This window comes from Dendropsophus ebraccatus, chromosome 15, assembly GCF_027789765.1.
Source record: "Dendropsophus ebraccatus isolate aDenEbr1 chromosome 15, aDenEbr1.pat, whole genome shotgun sequence".
NCBI classification, from domain to species: domain Eukaryota; kingdom Metazoa; phylum Chordata; class Amphibia; order Anura; family Hylidae; genus Dendropsophus; species Dendropsophus ebraccatus.
The window spans coordinates 49,189,332-49,214,525 of record NC_091468.1 but is presented as its reverse complement, the minus strand read 5'-3'; the positions used below and the strand labels follow the sequence as shown (position 1 = coordinate 49,214,525).

Genomic DNA, 25,194 nt, shown 5'->3' with positions numbered 1-25,194 from the left:
TAGTGTCTCCAGTGTGCCCCACTGACTGTAGCCACCAACACCTCCGAGATAAACTTGTCGCGGCTATGACAGTCCACTCAGCCAATCACTGACTGAGATAGGACTGTGTTGTAGCCAAATGATTGGCTAAGTAGACTGTCACTGCTGAGACAAATTCATTCTAGGAGTGGTGGCTGCAGACTGCAGGGGACCAAGAGATGCCACAGGAGGACGTAGTGAGGCAAGGATATGATGTTTGCTATATTTTATATAAGGTCAGCAACTTATGAAAAGTTCTTATAACCCCTTCAAGCCTCATGTATGTACACCCACAGGCTATGCTCACATTCTGTATGAGACCGGCCAGGTCAGAAAAGATTGCTCCATACTGTTCACTGAATAGCGGCCGCAGAAAACTGACATGTCAGTTTCCTACGGCGCCGCGAGAGATCCCAGCCGGTGCGTATACTATGTGCATACGCTATGGCCAGGATTCCATAGAGGCCAGGTAAAGTATATTTTCGTATTAATCCCGGGCGTTGTTGCAATCGGCAACAATGCCCGTACTTTTATGAAAATGTACGTTGTGTGAACAAAGCCATAATATTACTCCCATAAAAGTCTGGCATGCTGCATTGGATGTCATATTACAAAGGTATTTTACCCTAAAAACATTACAAAAGGGGTGAATACAGTATCTCTGTAATGTGCAATGTACAGGGCCCTACTGATCTGTACAATATGGAAAAGGGGTTCCATGGGCTTCTGATAAGCCTACATGCACGCGGCTTTGCTGTAGGATGGAGAATTGGACAGACACGTTTTTTGTCTGAAAATAAAATGTTCAGGGCGGTAAAAACATCAGATGACAAAATTGATGTCCGTTTTTCTAGTTGTTCACCCACTGAGTTCAATATACCAGCATAATAAACAAAGCTATGATTGGTTATTATGGGCAGTTTACACCAGTTTCTATTTTACACACCTTAATAAATCTGGGTCATAGTGCTGTTTGCTAACAGAGATAAGGCCACTCTCACACCGTAGTCCATCAGCCAGTATTTTGGTTTAGTATTTGTAGGCAGTTTTAAGAAATACAAGTGAATTAAGCTATGAGGCTGCTTTAGCCATGGACAGTGTGGAGCAGACTTGCAGACATTGGTGCCCCTCTCCACAATGACTGATGGCTGCAATGTTTAAATGTAAATACACATTATCAGTATCTCACAGTCACTGGCAAGTGGGTGGGGAGGAGTTGGGGAGCAACTTATACAGCAGATGCATAACTACAATTTGCCATATTCTTATTTGGGCTCTATTAGTCAAATTGCACACATCTGCTTTAAATACAATAAAAAAAAAAAATAACCACACATAAAAAAGGATAAGAACAGGGTCATACCTTGCATAAGTTCTATGGACTATGGACACCTTTAAAAAGCAATTACTACATCTTGTTTTGTACTTATTATGGTACAAAAAACATTTTGTCTACACATCCTCATTAAAAATTGTGCTTACTTTTTCCTGTACAGCCTCTGCATCTTGCTATATGAGGTCTATTTTCTTTTCAGACTTATACACATCCTATATTATTCTCCACAGCATACTGTCTTGTATCTGCTCTCCTTCAAGGTTTCCCCTCTCCCAATTTATTATGTGAGCTGGTGTGTAACCTTCCCCTTTGCTGTTATCTCTAACACTAGCACTGGCAGCTAAACAGTAGAAAATCTTTAATGAAGACTATATAGTAGGTTGATTTGTTTTTCATTAACGAAAGGTAACAATATAAAAAAAAAGAAAAAATTAAGTAAAGGTGTCCACAGCATTTAACAATTAGCTTTTAATTCCTAAAGTAAAAAAAACTGAATTAATGAGAAAAGTTATTTCTTTCTATGAATCAAAATTAGTTAAATAAAAAGAAAAATTGTTACCTAGCGATAACCTCTCAACAGACAAAAATATACGTGCAGAAACAAACAGACCACAGGTTTCATCGATGGTCATACAAAGTAACAGATAGAAACTGGCACCAACACGTAGAGAAGAACAAAACAACACAAAACCACCAAATTATTCAAAGCTTTTAATGAATGCCGTTTAGGTCAAGCACTAGAAATCGATGACAGAAAGCCAAACACTGCAGTTTTCAATATATACAATATATCATTTGTTGCTTTTTTTAATGTTTTTTTTTTTTTTTGCTCCTTTAATGTTAGTTACATAACTTTTAAATTTTTGTAAATCTTTATTTTTTCTCTTATCCATTTTTAAATATTGAAAACTGCTTTGTGGTTCCATTATTCTGTGAAAATAGTGAGGGAAAAAAAAGAAAAAAAAAGAAGAAACAGAAAAAGAATCTTCTTGAATAAAGATATGGATGCACCGTTAAGTTAACCCTTCCACCTGCGTGATGAAGTTCGATTTCGAAGAGAATTTTAGTGCAACAAGTGCAGTTAGTTGTGGTCAATTTATGTTAATAACGGGTGATCAGCGTGCGAAGAGTCCGAATGAGAAGCTACGTGAATGATGGTTGACGTTTTTCTTACCTTGGATTTATGATCTGAAGTTAAAACCTGAATTTTATTTTCTGTTTCTTTCTTCATTTCAACACAGTTATTTCCTCTAAACAGTAAAATATTTTCCATAGTTAGATATTTTATCTCAAGATTTCTTTTTTATACCACATAAACCAGTTAGAAATGTTTTCTTTAGACCTTCGTATATAATATAGAACTATTTATGCATGTTTTATTTGGATTCATATTTGTAGCTCATATAGAACAATTTTATATGTAAACTACATATTATATATTCACTGAATTTGTTTTGTTAAATAGCTATTTTTGGTGTCTTTCACAATAAAATAGAATAAAATCAAGTAGCTGTCCTGTAAGTTCTTCATTACCTTTTCTACGGCATTCCGAAACATAAGCGCTGCCATCTCACTATTGGGTATGTGCACCTCCCATAAATCTCACCCAACCTGTTAGTGGCTGCTTCACGAGTGGAATATACATGGTGCATTATTTTAGCAGAAGATATTTTATTTCCAGGGTAAGATTATTTCTAAAGACTAGTTAAAAAACAATATTATATAACAAAAACATAGTGGCAAGTTCCATTTCAGAAAACTATTCACACTGTTGCGGGTCCATTTTGCCAGGTTCCATGCACCTTCTCTTATAATATTACCAGTTCTACTCATATGTGTCCGGCTTCTGGGTTTTCCACCAATCCGGAGGGGCAGCAGTGTTTTAGTGTTGAAACTACTTCTAAATTTTCCTTGCAAGTGCAACGTAAATGAACAGAAGAGAACCCGAAATCAAGTCAATATCTAGCGTGACCGCCCTCTGCCTTCAAAACAGCTTCAGCTCTTCTAAGCACATAGGCTAAGCACAGTAGGATTATTGTCAGATGTCTGACTTAAGCCCGTATTACATAGGACGATCAGAGAGAGCAAGCAGGCGCTGACCTGTCAGATCAGCGCTCACTTGCTCCTTGTTCCCCGCTTGCTGCCAGTGCTATTAAATGCGGCAACAGTGTGGGGGCAAGTGTGGGGGGAAGGGCCGCTGGGAGCTGTGGGAGGGGGCTCCCCGGACAATATTTAGATCTAAAAATCGTTCGGGAGCCCATAGTAGATTGCAGTGGTCTGCTGCCGCCGCCGCTCCTGTTACACGAGGCAACAGCAGCAGATCGTTGCTATTGTTGTCTTTTAACATGTTGAACGCCGTTAAAAGACAATGATCAGCTGACAATGATTGGCTGTAATGACCGATAATCAGCCAAATACGGCTGATAATCACTTTGTGTAATAGGGCTTTAAGAAATTATGTCAAATGTGATCCATTAACTGAAAAAGAAACAGCTGTGTAGGTGGCTTTAAACTGGATGAGGAACAGCCAAACTCTGCTACACTGAAGAGGTTGTGGAAGACAATTTCATGTCATACACCATGGGAAGAATGAGCACAGCAACAACACACAAGGTAGGTATGTTGCATCAGGAAGGTTGCTCACAAGTACATACAGTATTTAAATCAGACCAAGGTTCTATAGTGTGTGGTTCAATGTCTTTTACAGAAACGAAAAGAAACAAGCAACACTGAGGACCACAGACTTGAAGGTTGGCCTAGGAAACAGTGCAGAGTGACAGATCATTCTTTCTTCTCTTCCAAATGCAAAGATGTCCAGCAGTGCTGTCAGCTCACAACTGGCAGAAATGTGTGGAATCCAAGTACAGCCTTCATAGAGAAACTGGAGCCAAAAACAAGGTCAAGTGGCTCAACTGTGCGTGAAAAAGCAGGAACTAAAGTGTATAAAAATGTCAGGAATGTGCAGCAGCCTGGTGTGAACTGGGCCTGATTTTTGCTTTTGTGTGACACACCCAATTGCTTCTTAGCTTCCGGCAATGCAAGAGTTACACTCAACTCTCCTAGCCTTGATTGCCGCAGCTGAGCAAGTGTGTTTAATTGACATTTTTCTCTGCCTGTCTGGAACCTTGAGGACCAGAGCCCTAGTCCAATGGGGATCCGGACCGGGCTCTTGATCCTCATAAAAGAAAGCTGAGCCAGTCTCTCAGCGCTGGCTATTAAGGTTTATACCCTGATCCCAGCTCCCCCTGTCTATTCCTGTGATCCCCGTACCTAATCCCTCTGCTCGATTTACCTGGTATCTGACCTCCCGTCTGACCTTTGACTATCCGATTGTTTACGGATTCTGTACTGTATTGCCCGTTTGGTTTGGACTTTGGCTTGTTTGACTCCCTTTGTGTTTGTTCGTCTGTCTCGTTCTGTGTTGCCCCTATACCAGAGCAGGGACCACCTTTGTGGTTGTCCACGGCTACCTAGGGCCGTTCGAGGCAAGTAGGTAGGGACAGTGGGTGGGCTCAGTTGTAGGGCTTACTGTCGTGTCTTGTCCCTACCTCCCCTGTCTTGACAGTCAGCAGGTGAATGTGGCAACATGAAACATCGTGGAGACTTCTTGCATGCTTGGGGCCGCATATCTTCAAATGGAGTTGGGGGATTTGGTCTGAATCAATGGTATCCTCAATGCTAAGAAAGACAGATACTTACTCGTCATGCAATACCATGAGGGTGGTGTCTTGCTGGCTCCAAATGTTTATTCTGCATCAAGACAATGTCATTAAGAGCTATCTTCACTGTAAGGAAAGGAAGTGATACTATGGCCCATTAGAGCCCTGATCTGATCATCATCCAGTCTGTCTGGGATTACATGAAGAGACAGAAGGATCTGAGAAGCGACTTCCGTAGAGGATCTGAGGTTAGTTCTCCAAGATGATGGAACAATCTCCCTGCCGAATCCCTTCATACAGTGTGTACAAGCTACTTACAAGAACTGATGCTGAAGGCAACGGAGGATCACACCAAATATTGATCTGATTTAGATTTCTCTTCCGTTCTATTACTTTGATTTGTTTAATTGACAAAATTATTACTTTTATTTTTGAACTGTTTCACACCTGCCTAAAAATTTTGCACAGTACTATATATATATACTTTATAAAAAATAATCTTCTCAAAGACAAAGATCTCCTCATCCAAGAGTTAACCATATGAAGGATAAAGTGCTTGAATTGTTTATTCTCTGCACTGCATGTAACGCTCCCAAGTACCTTGTTACATATCAAAGCATATTCAAGTGAAGAGGCAGTAACCATAGTGACTAAGAAATGACATCACATTTTGACATGAGCTGCTGTTATCCTGATGTAGTGCTGCTATTCACACACTACACATGGATAGTAGAGAGTAGTGAGGCCAATGAGTGTATAAACCGAGAGTTTACCGTATAAAGTATAAGGAACAAAAAAAGACACCTACTAACCCCAAGTAGATGGTATTATAATGGGACTCTCTGCATTACCCACGTTACAGATTGACCTGCTCCGCTATGGATAACTACAGGGATTGCCTACATTTGTGTGATTAGATGTAAAAAAAACCTCAAGTAACCTAAGAAAGCAGCGGCTTGAGAGACACAATGAGGGATATTTACTATTGAGTATAAAACGGGCAAGTATTTTTACCCAGGACTAATTTAAACTATTCATACATTTGTGAATAAAATATTCTTGCAATATTCGCAAGAAAAATTGTGCAAACATATTCACCTGTTACTGACCAGACGTCGGCCTGCACCAGTTTGGGCAACTTTTGAAAAAGTTGCAAATGATAAATTTGGTGCTAATCCTGGATTATGTAAATTTTTGGGTAAACATGCAAAACAGGCAGATTAAAAAAAAAGCTGCATCTAAAAAATATTCACCCGTCGAATACTGGTTCATAAATAGAACTTGGACGAAATGGAACGAAAAACCCAATTATTCACCTGAAAATAAAGCTCTTGATAAGTGTCCCCCATTATGTCTACTCACACCGAATGCTAAAAGAGTCCATGCGTGCCCTGACTGTATGCGCTTTAGAACAGAAACACTGTGGGTGAGGGGTGTCTTTTAATCCATAGTCTAAGCAGTAATCAGAACAAGCTGCCCTAAAGGGAGTGAAAGTGAATGCACCACTTGGTACGCCGCTTTTTTTTTTTTACAGGAACAGACCAGTGCCGCCACAGTCCTTTTTTTGAACTGCTGTCCGATTCCTGTGCACAGCACCAGTGTATTACCAAGCACCGTCCCAGCATGAAGCACCGGGGGCAGGACTGCCTCCACCCAGTGTGATGAAACCCCCTCCCCATTGTGATGTGGCTCTATTAGAATCTATGGAGCCGTGTCACAGAGGGGAAAGAAGACTGTCACACTGGGGTACTCGGTAATAGACCGGTGCTGTGCGGAGGAACCAGACGGCACTTGTATCCCTGCGTCGGCAACGGTCTGTTCCTGTGAAAAAAAGCGATGTACCAAGTGGTATATTCCCCATCTTGCTGATTAATATCAATAAGAATTGATAATTTTCTGTATAATTTTTATATTTATGTGCCCAATAGAAATAAATAAAATTTTAATTTACTTCCACCAACTTGCAACTTTATCTAACTGACATTATTCAAGGACAAACATAAAATGATAATGTTAAAGTGTGGCGCATTTATAATTTGTATTTATGGTTCTCCTTAGATTCTCTATTTTCTCCCTGGTTAGTTTAAGCAGTGATCAAATTGTGTATTTTATGAGAAATTTTAACAAATATATATATATTATTTTATTCATTTTAGGTAAAATGTTTAAATCGTTAAGTTCTATTACTACTAGTAACATTAGCTTTTTTAAGATGCTTGATCTTTATCTTGCATTTTACGGGCTGCTTTTACGCTGATCTGTAGTCTTACCCTTTCTTCTTGATTGCTTTTTCTAAGTTCTTCTCAAGAGACAACTTTTCCTTATCAAGTTGTGCCACTAATTTGTCAGCTTGTGTGCAGTGTACCTTCCGCACAGCGCTTTGCTCCTGGAAAACAGTAGCTTTATTTGATTAGACAATTAAGCAAAACACTTGGCTGTTCACTTGATGCATTGGAACATTCTGTATTCACTTGTATGCTGTGACCTACTCCAGATGGACCCTGCTGTTACATGCCATCATTACCAAGGTTAAGTCATCAAAGCCACACGCGTCATCCATTTTTGGAGAATGATTAGCTAATGGAACACAATGCTTTCCACCAGGAATGTGCTGTTGCCGGAATATAAACAAACTGCTTAAAAATGGCAAAATGAGGTTCCCATCCATTTTTGTTATTCTCTTCTTTTTAAAGGAGAAATCCGTAGAGATGATCGAACATCGGGAAATGTTAGGTTCGATCTAACTCGAACCTTCTCGAACCTTCAGCATTTGATTCCCGATTCCTTCCCGTTCCGCGGGGAAGGTGGAGACAGCCCAGGTACCGCCTGGAAAACAGGGATACAGCCTTGGTAATAGACTGTATCCCTGTTTTCCAGGCGGTACTCGGGCTGTCTCCACCTTCCCCACGGAACTGGAATCAAATGCTGAAGGTTTGAGAAAGTTCGAGTTCAATCGAACCTAACATTTCCCGATGTTCGATCATCTCTAGAAATCCATGCAAAATTAGATCACTTGGGGAAATGGGCAGTGGCCCAGACTAATAGGCTTTAATGAGTTGACATATCAGAATGTTGAATGCTAAAATTGGTATTTTGAATGAATTCCCCCTTTAAAGAGGACCTGTCACCCCCCGTATCGGGGTGACAGGCTTCTGACCCCCTGCTAGATCCCCCTATACTCACCTAATCGCGTCGGGTCCCGCTTCCTGATCCGGTCGGGTCACAGAGATTTCAGCTCCCGAAGCCCGGCGAGCGCGCACACAGCAGAGTCCGACGCTCATAGAGAATGAATGGAGAGTCCGATGCTCCGTCATTCTCTATGGGCATCGGATTCTCCTGTGCCGGGCTTCGGGAGCTAAAATCTCCGTGACCCGACCGCATCAGGAAGCGGGACCTGGCGCGAATAGGTAAGTATAGGGGGATCTGACGGGGTCGGGAGCCTGCCCGGCACGGGGGGTGACAGGTATCCTTTAAGGATTTTGCATGGCTATAGACCAAGGATGGGGAACCTTCGGCCCACCAGCTGTTGCCAAACTACAATTCCCATCATGCCTGGACAGCCAATTTGCTTTAGCTGTCCAGGCAAGATGGGAATTGTAGTTTGGCAACAGCTGAAGGGCCGAAGGTTCACCATCCCTGCTATAGACTAATATTTATAGCATGCTGGTCCCTGAACTCGGGGGCTGTACAGTATGCGTGTCTGTTTACATTTATTCACATGTCTATACAGAGAATATGAATGTGCTATATATATGTAGGCAGCACATCTGTATGGACAGGTGCATGTGCACAAACATACACATACATATGGTATATGCCTCCAAGCAGGACTGCAAGTTCTCCAAGCTGGAACCAATGACTGCAATGTCTACGTACATACATGAGGCAATGTATGGACATCTGGCATGAGCGCTCCAATGAAAGATGGTGGAGGAGGAAAAGTCATAACTGAGCTCATCCACCACAACTGAGTCCTACACATCAAGACAGTTTCCGAATGTGAAGGACTGGGAATGTGATATCCGACCTACCCTTCTCTGACCCGACACTGGCCATTGAGAGGCCCCCTATCCATGTTACATCACCAACCAAATGTATCACTTCTTCAATAAGCAACTTGCATCTATTGTATAAGGCCAGCTTAAAAGGGTTCTCCAGGCAAAACAAATGACCTGTTCAACATCCACACTACACAATGAAAGGGGCCCAGAGTTGGCTGTATTCACAGTGTACAGAAGAGGGCATGAAATATGAAGGCAGACCCGGTCCACTGCACAGTGAATGGAGCCAATCACTTCTCACCCAATTCACTGTGTATTACGGGCACTCCTATTTCTCTTGGCCATCTTTGAGATGTTTCTATGCATTGAGTTGAATTACCTGTGGTAAATTCAGTTAAGTGGACATGATATATAAAGACACAGCCCTGTCTGTAGAATGTCTCACAGCTGACAATAACAAAGCAAGAACCAAACTATGAGGAGGAAAGAACTGCCTGTAGAGCTCATAGACAGGATTGTGTGAAGGCACAGATCTGGAGAAGGGGACATAAACATTTCTGTGGTCCAAGTTTCCCAAGAGCCCAGTGACTTCCATAATTCTTAAATTGAGAAAACCAGGGAAAACTTAGGAATCCAGGAAAACTAGGCTCTAAAAGTAATGTCTGGATGGAAAGTGCATTCATCCCTCTGAGTTTCCTGACATAATTCCATTTTATTCTTGCTCTAGTTCCTATCTACAGGGGTTGGACAAAATAACTTTATTACTGGTGACAAATGTTATTACTTTTGCTGTTGTAAAAATCTTTTTTTTTTTTTTCAGTTTAAGGGGCCTGATATGTCTGACTGGGCAGCAGTATGATTGTTAGTATACTCCTGGCAGAAGCATCTGTGACCCGAGTTGCTGAATTGATGAATGTGCCGCAATCTACTGTTTCCTTGATCGCATCTCAATATACAAAAACTGGCAAACCATCTGCAGACAGAAGTAGCTGTGGTCGAAAGTCAAAGATTGAGACAAAAGAGTGCATAGTTTAAATGTAGCCAAAAAACCACACTGATATGGGTGTCCTTACACTTGCATTCAGCTTTTCAGTTATATTATGGGCTGTAATCTTGTGAGGTTCTTTTGGCTACAATTTAATATTAAACAAGCATAAAAACAATAAAGTATACAGCCGATCAATGTCTCGAGGGATGCTATGTAATGATTATCCATCACCCAAAGGTTCCCATACAATAAATAAAACATATATGTTTAAAGAAAACCTCTCATTAGAAAAAACTTTTGACACATCAAAAGTTTTGATTGGTTGGGGTCTGAGCGTTCTCCCCTGGTTCTGTGTTATATGACCTAGGGGGTAAGTCTATGGCCCTATTACACGGAGCGATAATCAGCCGAATCGGGCCGTAATAGAGATAACAATCAGCCGATGAAATGATCATTGGCTGATCGTTGGTTTAGGTTTGGATCTAAAATTGTTGGGTGCCAACCACACATTGCTACGTGTAATAGTGATGAACGGCTGACGATTGCCCAAACACCGTATACTTTACCTTTCCCGCAGCGGTCCCGGCAGCAGCAGCGCCTGAGCGGCCTGTCAGCTGACAGGCCGCTCAGCTAATCACAGGCTGGGACCGCAGCGGGAGAGGTAAGAAGACTGGAGAGGGTAGAGGTAAGGTAAGCAGGTGTTTAGGCAAGGGCTGCATGGACATTGCTAACGAAGTCCATGCAGCCCTTACTACCTGATTGTCAGGCTGTCTAATAGGTCTAGTAAGCAAATGCTGATCTAGCAGATCGGCGCTCATTTACTAAAATGGTCTGGCCGTAGTAATAGGACCCTATGGAGCCATCCAGGTGGGACAGACACAGAGCAGGGAGAGGAGTGCTCAGCAGCAGTCGTTCTCCTGATTGGTTGTAGTCTGAACACAAACTTTTGACATGTCTCTGTGAGGTTTAATGACAGGTCCACATGATACATATACATTCCTGGCTACTATCTATACAAATCTGCACCCCCACTATATCCCTATACCCTGTCTAACTAATAACTATCTATCTCTTTCTCTTACCTAACCACTTACTTGTTTCTTTATCTCACATTTATGTTTACATGTTGTTTATATGTTATGTGTCCTTTGTACCATGTCTAGCAGAGGACAATGCCGTGCCCTGTAGGAGACGATTATCGGCTGGCCTGACACTGACTTTATCACACAGGAATAAGCAGATGCTGGTTGCTGAGAAGTGACAGAAGACAGCCACCTACTCTGTGAGCGGTGCCGCACGTGCTGAGACCTGTGATCCGTCCCCTGCACTGTAACAATCCATGTCATTTCAATCATAATGGTAGTAATAGAAAAGACTTCTGCGGTTCCCAGATAAAAGCAATCCCATGGCCCTTATTAAGCTATAATGATTTCCACCCACATCGGTGACTCATCAGCAATCTGAAGCCAGAAATTCTCCCTGAAAACACAGAATATGTGGATGGAACCACAGAACAGACTGCCGCTAGAATCTACCAGGACATGAGGATTTTCACTCACATTCTGTACTGCATTGCACTAGATAAGATATGACAAAAAAAAGTGTTAAACAAGAGATCTGCCTGCAAAAGAAAAAAGGAGCCATATACAAACCCTACAAATCGAGCACAATTACATCTCGGGACAACAACTTCACTTTCTAAATTGCTGTGTTATCATTGCTCATGTGAATTAAAGGGGTAGTCCAGCGAATATTTTTCTTTTTCTTTCAAATCAACTGATGTCAAAAAGTGCCAGATATGCAATTTACTTCTTTTAAGACATCTCAAGTCTTCCCATACTTATCAGCTGCTGTATGTCCGGCAGGAAGCAGTGTACTCTTTTTAGTCTGGAGAGCAGGAGAGATTTTCTATGGGCATTTGCTGCTGCTCTGCACAGATCCAGACATGGACAGAGGTGGCAGCAGAGAGCACTGTGTCAGACTGGAAGGAATACGCTGCTTCCTGCAGGACATACAGCAACTGATGAGTACTGAAAGACTTGAGATTTTTTAATAGAAGTGAATACTAATCTCTGGGACTTTGGGACAAGGATTTAAAAGATTCATCCCCCACCCACCCTGCCGCCAGGGAACTAACAGCAGAATAGACATCTGTAACCTGCTGTTATATTCTGATAGGGCCAGAGACTTTGGGAAGGCTTGGTGCACTGGGGAAGGGGGGGGAATACCCCCCTTATGCACCAATCAACCACACCAGCCGGATTCATCCTTATTAATATTCATCCAGCTCTCTGGAGTAAAGAAGTCACTGCAGAGCGCCACCTTAATATTATAATAACGACAGCCCTTCCTATGTATAGTATGCCACATGCTAGTAGTTATAGTGTTAACACTCCATATATCATAACATATTAACAAAATTAATATATATATATATATATATATATATATATATATATATAATCTAACTAATATAATATGAAAACAAAACAAAGAATGTTAAGAAAATCACAGAGCAATGGAAGTGTGTGTCCAAAAAATAAATAGATAAATAAAATCAATAAAAATGCTGCCCCCTACTGGCCATAACGGAAACAAAAAAAATGCTGTATGCTTCCTGGTATCCCATTTGAATACAATGCATTGCAATTGGTGTAAAATGATAAGAAACATGCATGGGCCTTTATATTGTACCAACTGACTACAGGAAAGTCAGAAAGAAAATGTCAGACGAAGAGGAAAGCATGATGATGGTGCACACTCCAAGCCGACAGAACGATTGTCCAAGTCCATTATCTGATTGTAGTGGAGATGTACACAAGAGTGAGTGAGGGGATGTGCATGACACCCAAAGTATGAAGAGAAAGAAAAATTGACTTTTATGGTCAGATGCGAATAGACACATAAATGTTACCTGCCATGCTGTTCCTTCAAGTATATACAGGGATATGAAAGTGAAGATGATGTCAAATACTGGAAATGTAAGATTTGGTTCTAAACAGAAGCTGATGGACTCCCCATAGACTATAGATGCAAGTATACTGTGTGCTACATGTGTATTAGACTCTGATACACTTATTTAGTATTAGGCCAGGTTCACACTGCGTTTTTGCTGTCCATTTAAAGTATCTGTTTTATAGGGGGGGGGGGAATGCAGATACGGATGTTATAAAAGGATGCAGTTATACGCCATCCGTTGGGATCTCTTTTCCATTGACTTACATTATAGAAAAAAGATCAAAACGGACCCATGTTTTATATTTTTATTTTCTTAGCGTACACAAAAATGTGGCTGACCATGTTTTTCTGTACATTAAAATTCAACATTTAAAAATGCAGTGTGACCCTAGTCTTATAGTTACTCCTCAGAAATCAATCAGTAGACTTTCTTTTTAGTTTTTTTAAAAACTTCTTGTTGGTTATACAGCACCAACATATTCAGCAGCGCAGAAATTTACAGATACTGTTACCATTCATCTCAGTCTCTGATCCCAATGGGGCTCACAATCTAATTTTACTCGCACACATTAGAGACAATGTAACGGGATGGAAGAGGAAATAAAAAAAACATCTGTCTATCCCATATCACTCTACAAAATGAACAGAAGTCCGCAGCACACCAATGGCTTACAAAGAAAGTAGGTTTGAAAATGACACTGTGAGAGAGTTCAAATGCTGTAACACTTTGTGGAATATCTGTCCATCTATCTATCTATCCATCTATCTATGGGTCCATTTACACAGAAAGATTATCTGACAGATTATCTGCCAAAGATTTGAAGCCAAAGCCAGGAATGGATTTGAAAAGAGGAGAAAACTCAAGCTTTCCTGTATGACCTGATCTCTGTTTATAGTCCGTTTCTGGTTTTGGCTTCAAATCTTTGGCAGATAATCTTTCCCTGTAAATGGACCCTAATGGTGCGTTTACACAGGCATCTATCTCCTATCTATCTATCTATCTATCTATCTATCTATCTATCATCTATCTATCTATCTATCTATCATCTATCTATCTATCTATCTATCTATCTATCATCTATCTATCTATCTATCTCCTATCTATCTATCTATCTATCTATCTATCTATCTATCTATCTATCATCTATCTATCTATTATCTATCTATCTATCTATCTATCTATCTATCTATCTATCTATCTATCTATCATCTATCTATCTCCTATCTATCTATCTATCTATCTATCTATCTATCTATCTATCTATCTATCTATCTCCTATCTATCTATCTCCTATCTATCTATCTATCTATCTATCTATCTATCTATCTATCTCCTATCTATCTATCTATCTATCTATCTATCTATCTATCTCCTATCTATCTATCTATCTATCTATCTATCTATCTATCTATCTATCATCTATCTATCTATCTATCTATCTATCATCTATCTATCTATCTATCTATCTATCTATCTTTCTCCTATCTATCTATCTATCTATCTATCTATCTATCTATCTATCTATCATCTATCTATCTATCTATTATCTATCTATCTATCTATCTATCTATCATCTATCTATCTCCTATCTATCTATCTATCTATCTATCTATCTATCTATCTATCTATCTCCTATCTATCTATCTCCTATCTATCTATCTATCTATCTATCTATCTATCTATCTATCTATCTATCTCCTATCTATCTATCTATCTCCTATCTATCTATCTATCTATCTATCTATCTATCTATCGAATACAATGATCCACGGCACACCAATTAAGTGAAAAAAACGGAGTGGTTTATTCCAATTCAATACATTCACAAAGTGCAACACAGCAAAGCTTTGCTGTGTTGCACTTTGTGAATGTATTGAATTGGAATAAACCACTACATTTTTTCACTTAATTTGTGTGCCGTGGATCATTGACTTCTCTAGCCACAGAGGTTCGTGGTCGGAACCAAGTCTGCTGGCACCCACCTCCCTGGGACTTGTAGTGCCACTCATTTCCTCTATCTATCTATCTATCTATCTATCTATCTATCTATCTATCTATCACTACAAACAGGACAGTCCACCTTATGTCGACCACTTACTTTGTCATGTTTCTTCTTCATCGTGTTTATCTCCTTCTGCTGCTTCTTTAGCTGTTTGATGTATGCCTAAAACCAATCCCAAGAAATAATCATCCGTAGTCACATCCACAACAACAATAATGCAAAAAATCTACAGTGCACAAATCTGAGGAGCGTAGGACACGAATATGGTGATATAGTGTTTCATCTGGTACTATGGAACACCTCAGAACACATTTCAAACTGCGGCCCTCCAGCTGTTGAAAAACTACAATTCTTATAATATCTGGATAGCTAAAGCTTTGGTTGTCCAGGCATGATGAGAATTGTAGTTTTGCAACAGCTGGAGGGCCGTGAGTTTGACACTCTTGTTTCAGAAGCTTAAAGCGGAATTTCATGTTACACAATTTTAGATTGGGTATTTCAAGTGATTATTATTATTAATAACCTTCTAAAGGATTTTAAAGGGGTTGTCCAGCGAAAATCTTTTTCTTTCAAATCAACTGGTGTCAGAAAGTTATATAGATTTGTAATTTACTTCTATTAAAAAATCTCAAGTCTTCCCATACTTATCAGCTGCTGTATGTCCTGCAGGAAATGTTTTATTTTCAGTCTGACACAGTGCTCTCTGCTGACATCTCTGGCCGTGATGGGAACTATCTAGAGCAGGAGAGATTTTCTATGGGAATTCATAGAAAACTGAGACAGAGTTCCTGTCTGGACCAGAGATGTCAACAGAGAGCACTGAAAATAAAACAACATTTCCTGCAGGACATACAGCAGGTAATAAGTATGGGAAGACTTGAGATTTTTTTAATAGAAGTAAATTACAAATCTCTATAACTTTCTGACACCTGTTTATTTGAAAGAAAAAGATTTTTGCTGGACAACCTCTTTAAGGACCAAGGTTGAGAAGAGGCAGCAATTGTTAACACTGTCTTTCCCCTACCCTATACCTCTGGGCATGAATAGAGAAGGAGATCTATTCACTTACCTTCATCTGTTTCAAATCTTCCACCTTCACTTGTGGAATCTGATCTATAGCTAAAAATAATAAAAAAAAAAATAAGATTACTATAAAGACCTGAGCAAGACTTGCACTGATGAGAAGAATAATGAGTAGATCTTGCACCTTTCTTAACTTCAGTTGCTGCCCCGGAGGTGGACGCCGCGGTCGGCCTGAGCTCCGAACTTGTCTGAGGAGTCACGTTGGCTTTGGCATTGTTGGTTTTCCCTTTTTTATCGTTCTTTGTGTTGTCGTTTGGCACATCAGCAATATCGCTCTGAATTAATAATAATACTCACTTACTGCTATACATAATCTATACACAAAACAATGTATCACATATGTCCTTATGGCTAATATACCGTAGTAAATGCAAGTCCATGATGAAAGGTAAGCCGGAAAATATAGTGGTGCCACTTATAGCAGCAGGTCACGCAGTTGCTATGAGGCCCTTGGTAAGAGGGAGTTTATTGGGCTTCTTTTTCTACACAGTGGTGGGCCACGTTCAGATGCTGTATAACAGCGACCGTTCTGTAACACGGCCGTGTCACAAAACGTTCGTTGTCTGTGAAGTTCACTGCAGTACTGGCCAGATGATCACTTTTTCTAAACTGGAATGTGGGCACATTCCGGTGTTCCAATTAACCATAGAACACAATGTAAAGTACGACCAGAGCCGTACTTTACATTGTCTGCACAGTTATTTTGTGTGGCCGCTATGAATAGTGGCCACACAAAACTGACATGTCAGTTTTCTGTGCGGCCGTGTGGAATCCCTGCCGGAGTGTATACAGTGTATTCCATAGTAGTGAATGCGATCGTGCTTGATTTTACAATGTATTTAGTAATGGAAAGAAGGAAACTTGGAGATTTATACACGAAGACCAAAGCCCTGACCCACACAAAGACACACTGTGAAATTAGGGTGGATATTGTTAATAAAGGAGAACATCTGTTGAAGCTTTAAGTGGGGATGTGGCCCATTCTAAATTGGCTAAGGGACCCCATGTATTCTTATTAACTTCTAAATAAAGATTTATATTCTGCTCGCTACCTCCACCATTCCCCATGAACACGGCTGAACAAAATAATATCTAAGAAGCTGGGAGTCATGACAGGCTTGGTGCCATGTCTGGCTCTTCTTTTACTTGGATGATATAATAGGATTTTACATAAAAAAATAAATAAAATAACCAATAACCAATGTAATTTTATGTTCTCCAGCAATAAATCCCTAAAGCTGCCAGTGGTCACAGGCAACAGATTGTTGGCAGGTCTGGCAGAAAATCATATGGTTTATCAGTGTCTATCTTTAGCAGGATGTTTCTATGATTCCATTCAGTACTATATGGTGCTATGTTCTGTGTATATATATATATACAGTGGTGCCTTGGATTACGAGCATAATTCGTTCCGGGACTGTGCTTGTAATCCAAATCCACTCTTATACCAAAGCAAATTTTCCCATAAGAAATCATTGAAATGTAGACAATTGGTTCCACACCCCAAAATTTTATATTTATTATAGCAGCAGTGTGTATAGCTGAGTGTGAGTGCAAGCACATTATAGCAGCAGTGTGTATAGCTGAGTGTGAGTGCAAGCACATTATAGCAGCAGTGTGTATAGCTGAGTGTGAGTGCAAGCACATTATAGCAGCAGTGTGTATAGCTAAGTGTGAGTGCAGGAACATTATAGCAGGAATGGAGAAGATGGAAAACACAAGGACTGACAGAGACTGCAGGGAGTATGAAGGAATGAGCAGGGCAGATGTGGACACAGTATAGCAGCACTCTCTGTCCAGGGAGAGAGGGGTTACAGCTATAAAGAGATTACCCCCACAGTCCTGTCCCCTGATGCAAGCCCCAGCCTGAAGTGGATCTGCTATAAATTGGAAGGTGAGAGAGACTTCCTGGGTCAGAGTACAGTGCTGTAGACCCCGCTATGCAGGCCATGCCCCTCCACCACTCACGCTTCCACCCAATACCAGGAGCTCTTAATCCAAAGCAATGCTCTTAAACCAAGTCACAATTTTGAAAAACTGTGAGCTCTTCTTGCAAAACGCTCTTAAACCAAGTTACTCTTAAACCAAGGTACCACTGTGTATATATATATATATATATATATATATATATGTATGTATAATATATATACATATATACACACGCACACATTGCATGTACTTACTGTTTCAATACCCATGGCCCTCATCTGGTCTGCCCTCTTTTCGGTAATAGACAAGAACTTCTTAGGATCTGATAGAGCATCGACGATATCTGAAAACAAAGACACAACAAACAATGTTAGGTACTGAAGGTCTTCTTATGCATATATAGGCCATGTTCATAGATGGCATGAACATCAGTCGTTGTTTAACACTTCTGGGGTTTGACGTTTTAAAAAACGGCCGATGTCTCAGATGTTCACCCGGACGATACTGCAGTGATTTTCACTTCATTTTAATTGGAATAAGGGCACATTCGGATGTGCAAGCACTCCAATTAGCCATAGAGCACAATGTAAAGTATGGCTGGGAGACGTACTTTACACTGTGAGTACAGGCTGTTTTGTATGGCCTCTGTTAACTGAATGGCGGCCGCACAAAATAGACCTGTCAATTATTTTGTGCGGCGGCATGGTCAGACATGTCACTTCTTTCGGCGGATAACGGAATACGCCGGCCCATAGAATGGTGTCTATGGAGCCGGCGGAAAGGTGCGCGGCCGTGCGCACGGACAGATAGTGGAATTCCGTGGATATTATCCGCGAGAATTTCTCAGTAGGAACTCACACTTACAATTCAGCTCCATTCAATCAATAAAATTGATTTGCAAAACCCACACCCAAACTAGACTAAAGCGATGCTGCTTCTGGAAAAGAAATCGGTCATGTTCTTTTAAGCCTGAAAAACCCCTTTAATAATCTTTCTGTGACCAGTCTTTCCTCTTAACTTTCTTCTTACCTCCGAATCCATCAGGGACGTAGGTCTTCAGAACAATGTTGCAGAAAATGGTTGGCAATGAAAGTGGCTTGTTTCCTTCGTTTCGAAGTGAAATGTGTCGATATCCGGCCTGGAGACCATCTAAGGGCAATATCCTCTGGCCTATGAGCTTATTGTTGTCGTCATACACTCCTATCCTTAGCACAGCAAGGTCAGGTAAGATAACCTGGGGGCCAGAGAAAGGTCACTTAGAATGTCTCTTACACATTTAGGCTATGTTCACACTACGTAAGTTCCGCAGAAATCGCGGCTGTTGTCCGTGCAATGGCCGTGATTTCTGCGGTACTTATGTAGTGCTGAAGGCTGAGGGAATCCTGGCCGGAGTGTATACACATGGTATATGCTCTGGCCCGGATCCCTAGCGGCACAAAGAGAAACTGTCAGTTTTCTGCAGCCACTATTCACTAAATAGCGTCTGCAGAAAACTCTGTCAGTTCACACAATGGAGCATGCGGCTCTGGCCGCACGCTCTATTGTGTGCAGTGGGGAGTTCTGATGCGGGCGCACATGGATGCACCCGCATCAGAACTTAGCGGTGCTACAGATCATTCGTCCGGTACTAAAGTACTGGCCGGAATGTTCTATTCTGAGAGCGGCCAGTCTCTTACCAAATGTGAACATAGCCTTACTTGGCACAGATAAGTCAATGAAAACAGCTCTCACCTTTCGAAATACAAAAGCCTCCTCATTGTAAACCGGGTTCAGACCATTGTTCATTATTATACGAGTGCGGAACTCCTTCCGTATGGTGTCTGTAGGCAATCCATACATATCCACCTCAACATATGTCCCAATTTTTTTGTCTGAGAGGAACTGCCCAGATATGACCTGTGAATACACAAAACTATGAGTTTACACTCTCCTCTTATACGATGATAACCGATATGATGCTAAGCAGTCATTTCTGTTCCTTAACAAAATCTGGTGTAGATTTAGCTCATCAGTTTGCAGGTTCTCAAAAATTGGACCAATGCCAACCTGGTACATACCATTCTGGTACATACACCACTGCCTGTAAGTCTATGAAGACTGTCTCCTGAGTGAGACAAAGAGGACAGCGAGCCAGGGAGAGAAGTGCGCTTCTTCTGACTCGTTCTAGTGATGGCTGGGGGTCTGGCAGACCAGAACAAATTCAAAAAATATTTACGATTGATACAACTGTTTCTAGTATTAAACAAGCATGCTCAGTCGAGTACAGTGCTTGATCGAGCAACGGGGTGCTCTATTAACTATAGTGTGTTGAACTTCTTTAGGGGTGCTCGGGTTAAGGTGGCCATACACCTTCAATAACCGACCGCTCAAACAATCATTTGGCCATCAGTTATACCTCTTACAATATTTCATTCTAATTTTTGTATACAGTGGTACCTTTAAGAGTAACTTGGATTGAGAGCGTTTTGCAAGAAGAGCTCACAGTTTTTCAAAATTGTAACTTGGTTTAAGAGCATTGCTTTGGTTTAAGAGCTCCCTGTACTGGGTGGGAGGGAATGTATTCCTTGAAGGGATGTTTAAACAAAATGTAGAAAAATTAGAACGAAAAAATGTTATAGGTTTGTGTAGGACACATTAGAACTCTGGAGGGATGCGGGTTAAATGCGTGAGTCTCCCATTGATTTAAATGGGGTTCGTTATTCAAGTTGAGCACTCAAGCATTTAAGTGCTTGCTCAACACTAAGGGGGGATTGATCAAAAGGTGTAAAATTTAGACTGGTGCAAACTGCCAATAGCATCCAATTACAGCTCCTCTTTCCTTTCACCAGAGCTGAAAGCTGAGCTGTGATTGGTTGCTGTGGACAGTTTGCACCAGTCTAAATTTTACACCTTTTGATAACTCTCCCCCTAACCGTCTATAGGTAAGTAGTAGTGGCTGTACTTGGTATTGCAGCTTGCTCCATCCACTACAATGGGAAGAGCTGTAATACCAGGTGAGGCCACGTTCACATGGCGTGAGACACTGGCCATTCCGGCCAGGTCACGAAACATCCGGTGTCAGAAAAGATCATGCCGGCCGTTACTGCAGTACCAGCTGGATGATCTTCACCGCCGCTGAATTCGGATGCGGGTGCATCCGTGTGTGCCTGCATCTGAATTCCCCGCTGCACACAATGTGGACTGACAGGGTTTTCTGTGGCTGCTATTCATTGAATAGCGGACGCAGAATCTTGCGGCACCACTAGGGATCCGGCCGAGGAGTATACTGTGTGTATACACTCCGGCCGGGATTCCTTAGAAGGCAATACTACTGTACGTAAGTTCCGTAGTAATCACGGTCGTTGTTACAAAGGCTGTGATTATTACGGAACTTAAGTAATGGGAACATGGCCTAAAGCTGCAGCCAAATGTATGGAGCTCTGCTTGAAGTAAATGAAGTGGATACAGTGCTTACACAAAAACTGCAGCCCCTACAGTTAACTGGTCAGTGAAGATGCTGGGAGTTGGATTTCCACCAATACTGATAGCCCATCCTTGGGATAATTTATCAATACAAGAATTCCGGAACACCCCTTTAAGGCTAAATAAAGCTGATCACTGTAATACCACCATTAAGCTTATCTTACATGGAAACATCATGCTATATACCTGAACAGAGCAGGTGGCAGCAATAACTCCATCCACAGGAGTCTCAGAGAACGGGTCAAATGTTCTGTCTGGACGTCTCATGAAGTCTGGTTTTAGAAGGTACCTAATGGATGGCAATGAAATACATTAAAATCTCTAAACACAAAAGCATATTTAAAAAAGAAAGAAAATGCAATACATACATATAAAAGGGTAAACTCTAAAGTACATGTCAGGTTATTAATCCAATAAGATAATATAACTTACCCACAGGATCCATTGTACTCAAACTTCCCCTGATTTAGCTGCATTGCTAGATCTGTCAAGAGGAAAAAAAGAAACTATTACTGGCTCATCACATAGAACTACTAAATTGTTAAAAATAGACAGAAATATAGAAAAAAAAAAAAGAAAAGAAAAGGAGGTCAACCACTATAAATCCCTACAACCAATTAATGGTGGGTCCACATATACTTGGTGCATGATAATCAGGTTCTTCTTGTATTTATAGCTTTTCATTGAGTTTTCAAGAATATAACAAAACAAGCTGTAGTCCAAAATTAGAGAGCATAAAATAATAGCGGAAACAAATACAGTCAATAGATACAGTGTCCATAAAGAAACATGTCACGCAGGGGCGTAACTACCACTGTAGCAGACATAGCGGCTGCTACGGGGCCCACTGCATTAGGGGGCTACTTTAACAGCTCCTGCAACACACTGGACCCCCTAAGCTGTCATCATTTGCATCACCAGGTGGATCCCTTTTTGTGCAATAGTTGTCATCAGATTTTTATTTACCTCTGGAGGAGGTTCTGGCTTCTGGACCAGTTTGGTGTCTCATCTGTCATGCTGGGTGCCAAGAATCTAAGTCAGATTCAGTACAACCACAGAAGTTCCAGGCCTTACAGATGTTATATAAGTGCTGAACTGCGGCTATATTATGGCCTTGGAGAAAGAAGACCAAGACATGCTAAAGCAGGATGATAACACTTAGGGAGAGTCCGTTCTGTCTGTCCGGAAACTACTGCTATAGAGTTTCCAAAATGACAACTCCCAGCATACAAAGCAATACTGGGAGTTCTGGTTCCATGAATGAGGGGAACCATAGGTCAGAGACCACAGCTTTAAATTACAAAATCCCCAATGGAGGTGGTGGGAACATAATAATGAAGTTATACTTACCTATCCCCATGCCCCCACAGTGCAGTAACACTGCTTACAGTCACCCGCTGGTCTTCTGTATCTTCTGGTCCCGTGAAGTCACAACCAACCTGCCTCAGAAATGCACACTCAGCCAATCAGTCACTGAGGCGGGACATCTCTGCAGTCACTGATTGGCTGAGCGGGTAGTTCCTAGCAGGTCATGGCGAAACAGGAAGCTGAGGGATACAGAAGACAGGAGAGTGATGGTGAGCAGTGTTGATGCTGCTGTGGAAGCACGGGGATAGGTAAGTATCACTTCATTAGTATGTTAAAGGTAGCAGCACAGATGTCCGGCCACTGCTCTACTCAAAGGTGACTCTTGTGGAGCACTCAGTGATCAGACATTCATCACCTATCCTGTTGTCAGTGGAAAAAAGCCCCTTTAAGAAATTATTATGAGATGGCAGTACACTTCGTATCCATCTAGTTCCTCTAAGGCATCTGAATCCCTCCAAGATGACTGAGGGAAACGCTGCCATTCTTCATCTCCCAATACTCTAATGGGACTATTCATAGAAAACAAGGTCCTAGACATATCTTCAGGAATCTATAATAACAAGAGCCATGAAGAAGTCATCTATAGACACAATGGATATTTTTCTCCCATCTGGGTATGACAGGATTAGGATTCTCGGCGTTCACATCACAGATTATTCCAGTCTCATTACTGCCGCATGGCTTGTACATTCGCTAATTACAATGCAGAACACACAGCACTTCTATATATAACCGGACTGCTCATTGACTCCATTCTCTGTCAGTAAACATCTTAATATCATTTCAGCGTATTCCATTTCCAATAGAAAAAAGCCAGAGGCATTTTCGAGGCATCTGTTTTGGAAGTTAGAAAGCGAACGCCTCCTTGGCTTTCAGCTTGACTGGGCGACGCATCCTACCTGGGGTCTGATAGTTCAGAGAGACCATCTGGCAGCCGGCGTTCCAGAAAATTTGCGGCATATAATTACTGGAATCCACTCGCCCACCCTTGGGGTAGATGCGGCTCATCTGACGTTTGTTATAGCTATGAATATTGTTAAGGAAAGCACAAATTAACAGAACCAAACAACAAGGTGCGTCCTGTAATATTTTCCATCATATTACCCATTATACAAATACAGTCAGTCACAAAGTGACATCCATAGATTTCTTGTATTATTTCTTGCTCTAAACACATATCTGCTCAACATTATGTTAATTAAAGGGATCTAAATATTATTTCTTAGATAGTGTATTTGTAGATACTGTATGTAACAATATCATATAAAAGAAAATTAGCGGCACTCACCAACTTGTAGCAGTTCTATCGTTCCTTAGGGTACAAACACACACAGCAGATACGCAGCAGATACGCAGCAGATTTGATACTGTGTTCAGTTATTTAGATCTAATCTGCTGCGTATCTGCTGCGTATCTGCTGCGTATCGCAGCAGTAAATACGCAGCGTATAAGCCGTGTGTGTTTGTACCCGTAATTGAAAAAAAAAACAAGACATAAAATCGCAGGCAACAGGCAACACAGTTTGGCTAACACTGCCATCTCACCTGCCATTTTATGTCTTGTTTTTTTTTTTCAATAAAGGAATGATGGAACTGCTACTAGGTGGTGAGTGGCACAAATTTTTTTTTATATTATATTATGAATTGAGAGACTGTATACTAGCAGATGAGCACCCCACATAGCTAAATACATATTCCATCTGCCTGCAAAGGTCTGCTCCTAGGGAGTTGGGAAGGAGATCATGTTCCAGGGGAAGGTTTTCCTACTGTGTCGGTGCTGTTCCTAACTATAGACTGTATGTAACAATGTTTTAAAGTTTTGACTCTCAAGCTCCATATTTCACCATCCAAGATATCTCTGAACATGAGACTACCATCACTTTGTAAACAATCCTCTTGGCTATCTCATTAATTAGACTTGATTTATTTAGCATATGCTTAGTTACGTAGATTTTTGTCACGTAGGGCTGGGTTCACACTACGTTTAAAAAAACAGATGCATTTGTGTGCATCCTTCTTGATCCATTTTTCCATCGACTTCCAGTAGAAAAAAAAAACAGATCAAAACGGCTGCCCACAAATGCAGTGTGAACCCGGCCTAACTGCACTGATCCTGTTTTGGGCTATGTTCACACTACATAAAAGTATGCCCGTTGTTGCCATTGGCAACAACGGCCGTACTTTGTGCGGTGTGGAACACTGCCTTTACTGCTATGTGATCCCGCCCGAAGCGTACACACATCGTATACGCTCCATCCGGGATCCCATGCGGCGCCGCAAAGAACTGACATGTCAGTTTTCTGTGTCCGCAAAACAACCCCATATCATCAGGCTTCCTCTATAGAACCTGACAGTTCCTTCAATTTCTCGATCTGTTAGCCCCCTCATCT

At 41.1% G+C, this 25,194-nt stretch overlaps 1 protein-coding gene across 5 annotated transcripts in view; it reads right to left on the bottom strand.

Moving 5' to 3' along the window:
• Window positions 1-25,194, bottom strand: part of PLCB4 (phospholipase C beta 4) — a 271,807-nt gene that overhangs the window by 26,327 nt on the left and 220,286 nt on the right. For 4 of the 5 annotated variants that reach the window (XM_069955430.1, XM_069955433.1, XM_069955431.1 and 1 more), the window contains 11 exons: window positions 23,705-23,829; window positions 21,870-21,921; window positions 21,624-21,726; window positions 19,707-19,871; window positions 19,005-19,209; window positions 18,230-18,318; window positions 16,171-16,321; window positions 16,033-16,082; window positions 15,060-15,125; window positions 7,284-7,399; window positions 2,529-2,604 (listed from right to left, as the gene is read on the bottom strand). In XM_069955430.1, the coding sequence (XP_069811531.1) occupies window positions 2,529-2,604; window positions 7,284-7,399; window positions 15,060-15,125; window positions 16,033-16,082; window positions 16,171-16,321; window positions 18,230-18,318; window positions 19,005-19,209; window positions 19,707-19,871; window positions 21,624-21,726; window positions 21,870-21,921; window positions 23,705-23,829 (1,198 nt within the window). The remainder of the gene's footprint in view (window positions 1-2,528; window positions 2,605-7,283; window positions 7,400-15,059; window positions 15,126-16,032; window positions 16,083-16,170; window positions 16,322-18,229; window positions 18,319-19,004; window positions 19,210-19,706; window positions 19,872-21,623; window positions 21,727-21,869; window positions 21,922-23,704; window positions 23,830-25,194) is intronic. The other variant, XM_069955434.1, reaches the window with a different exon arrangement.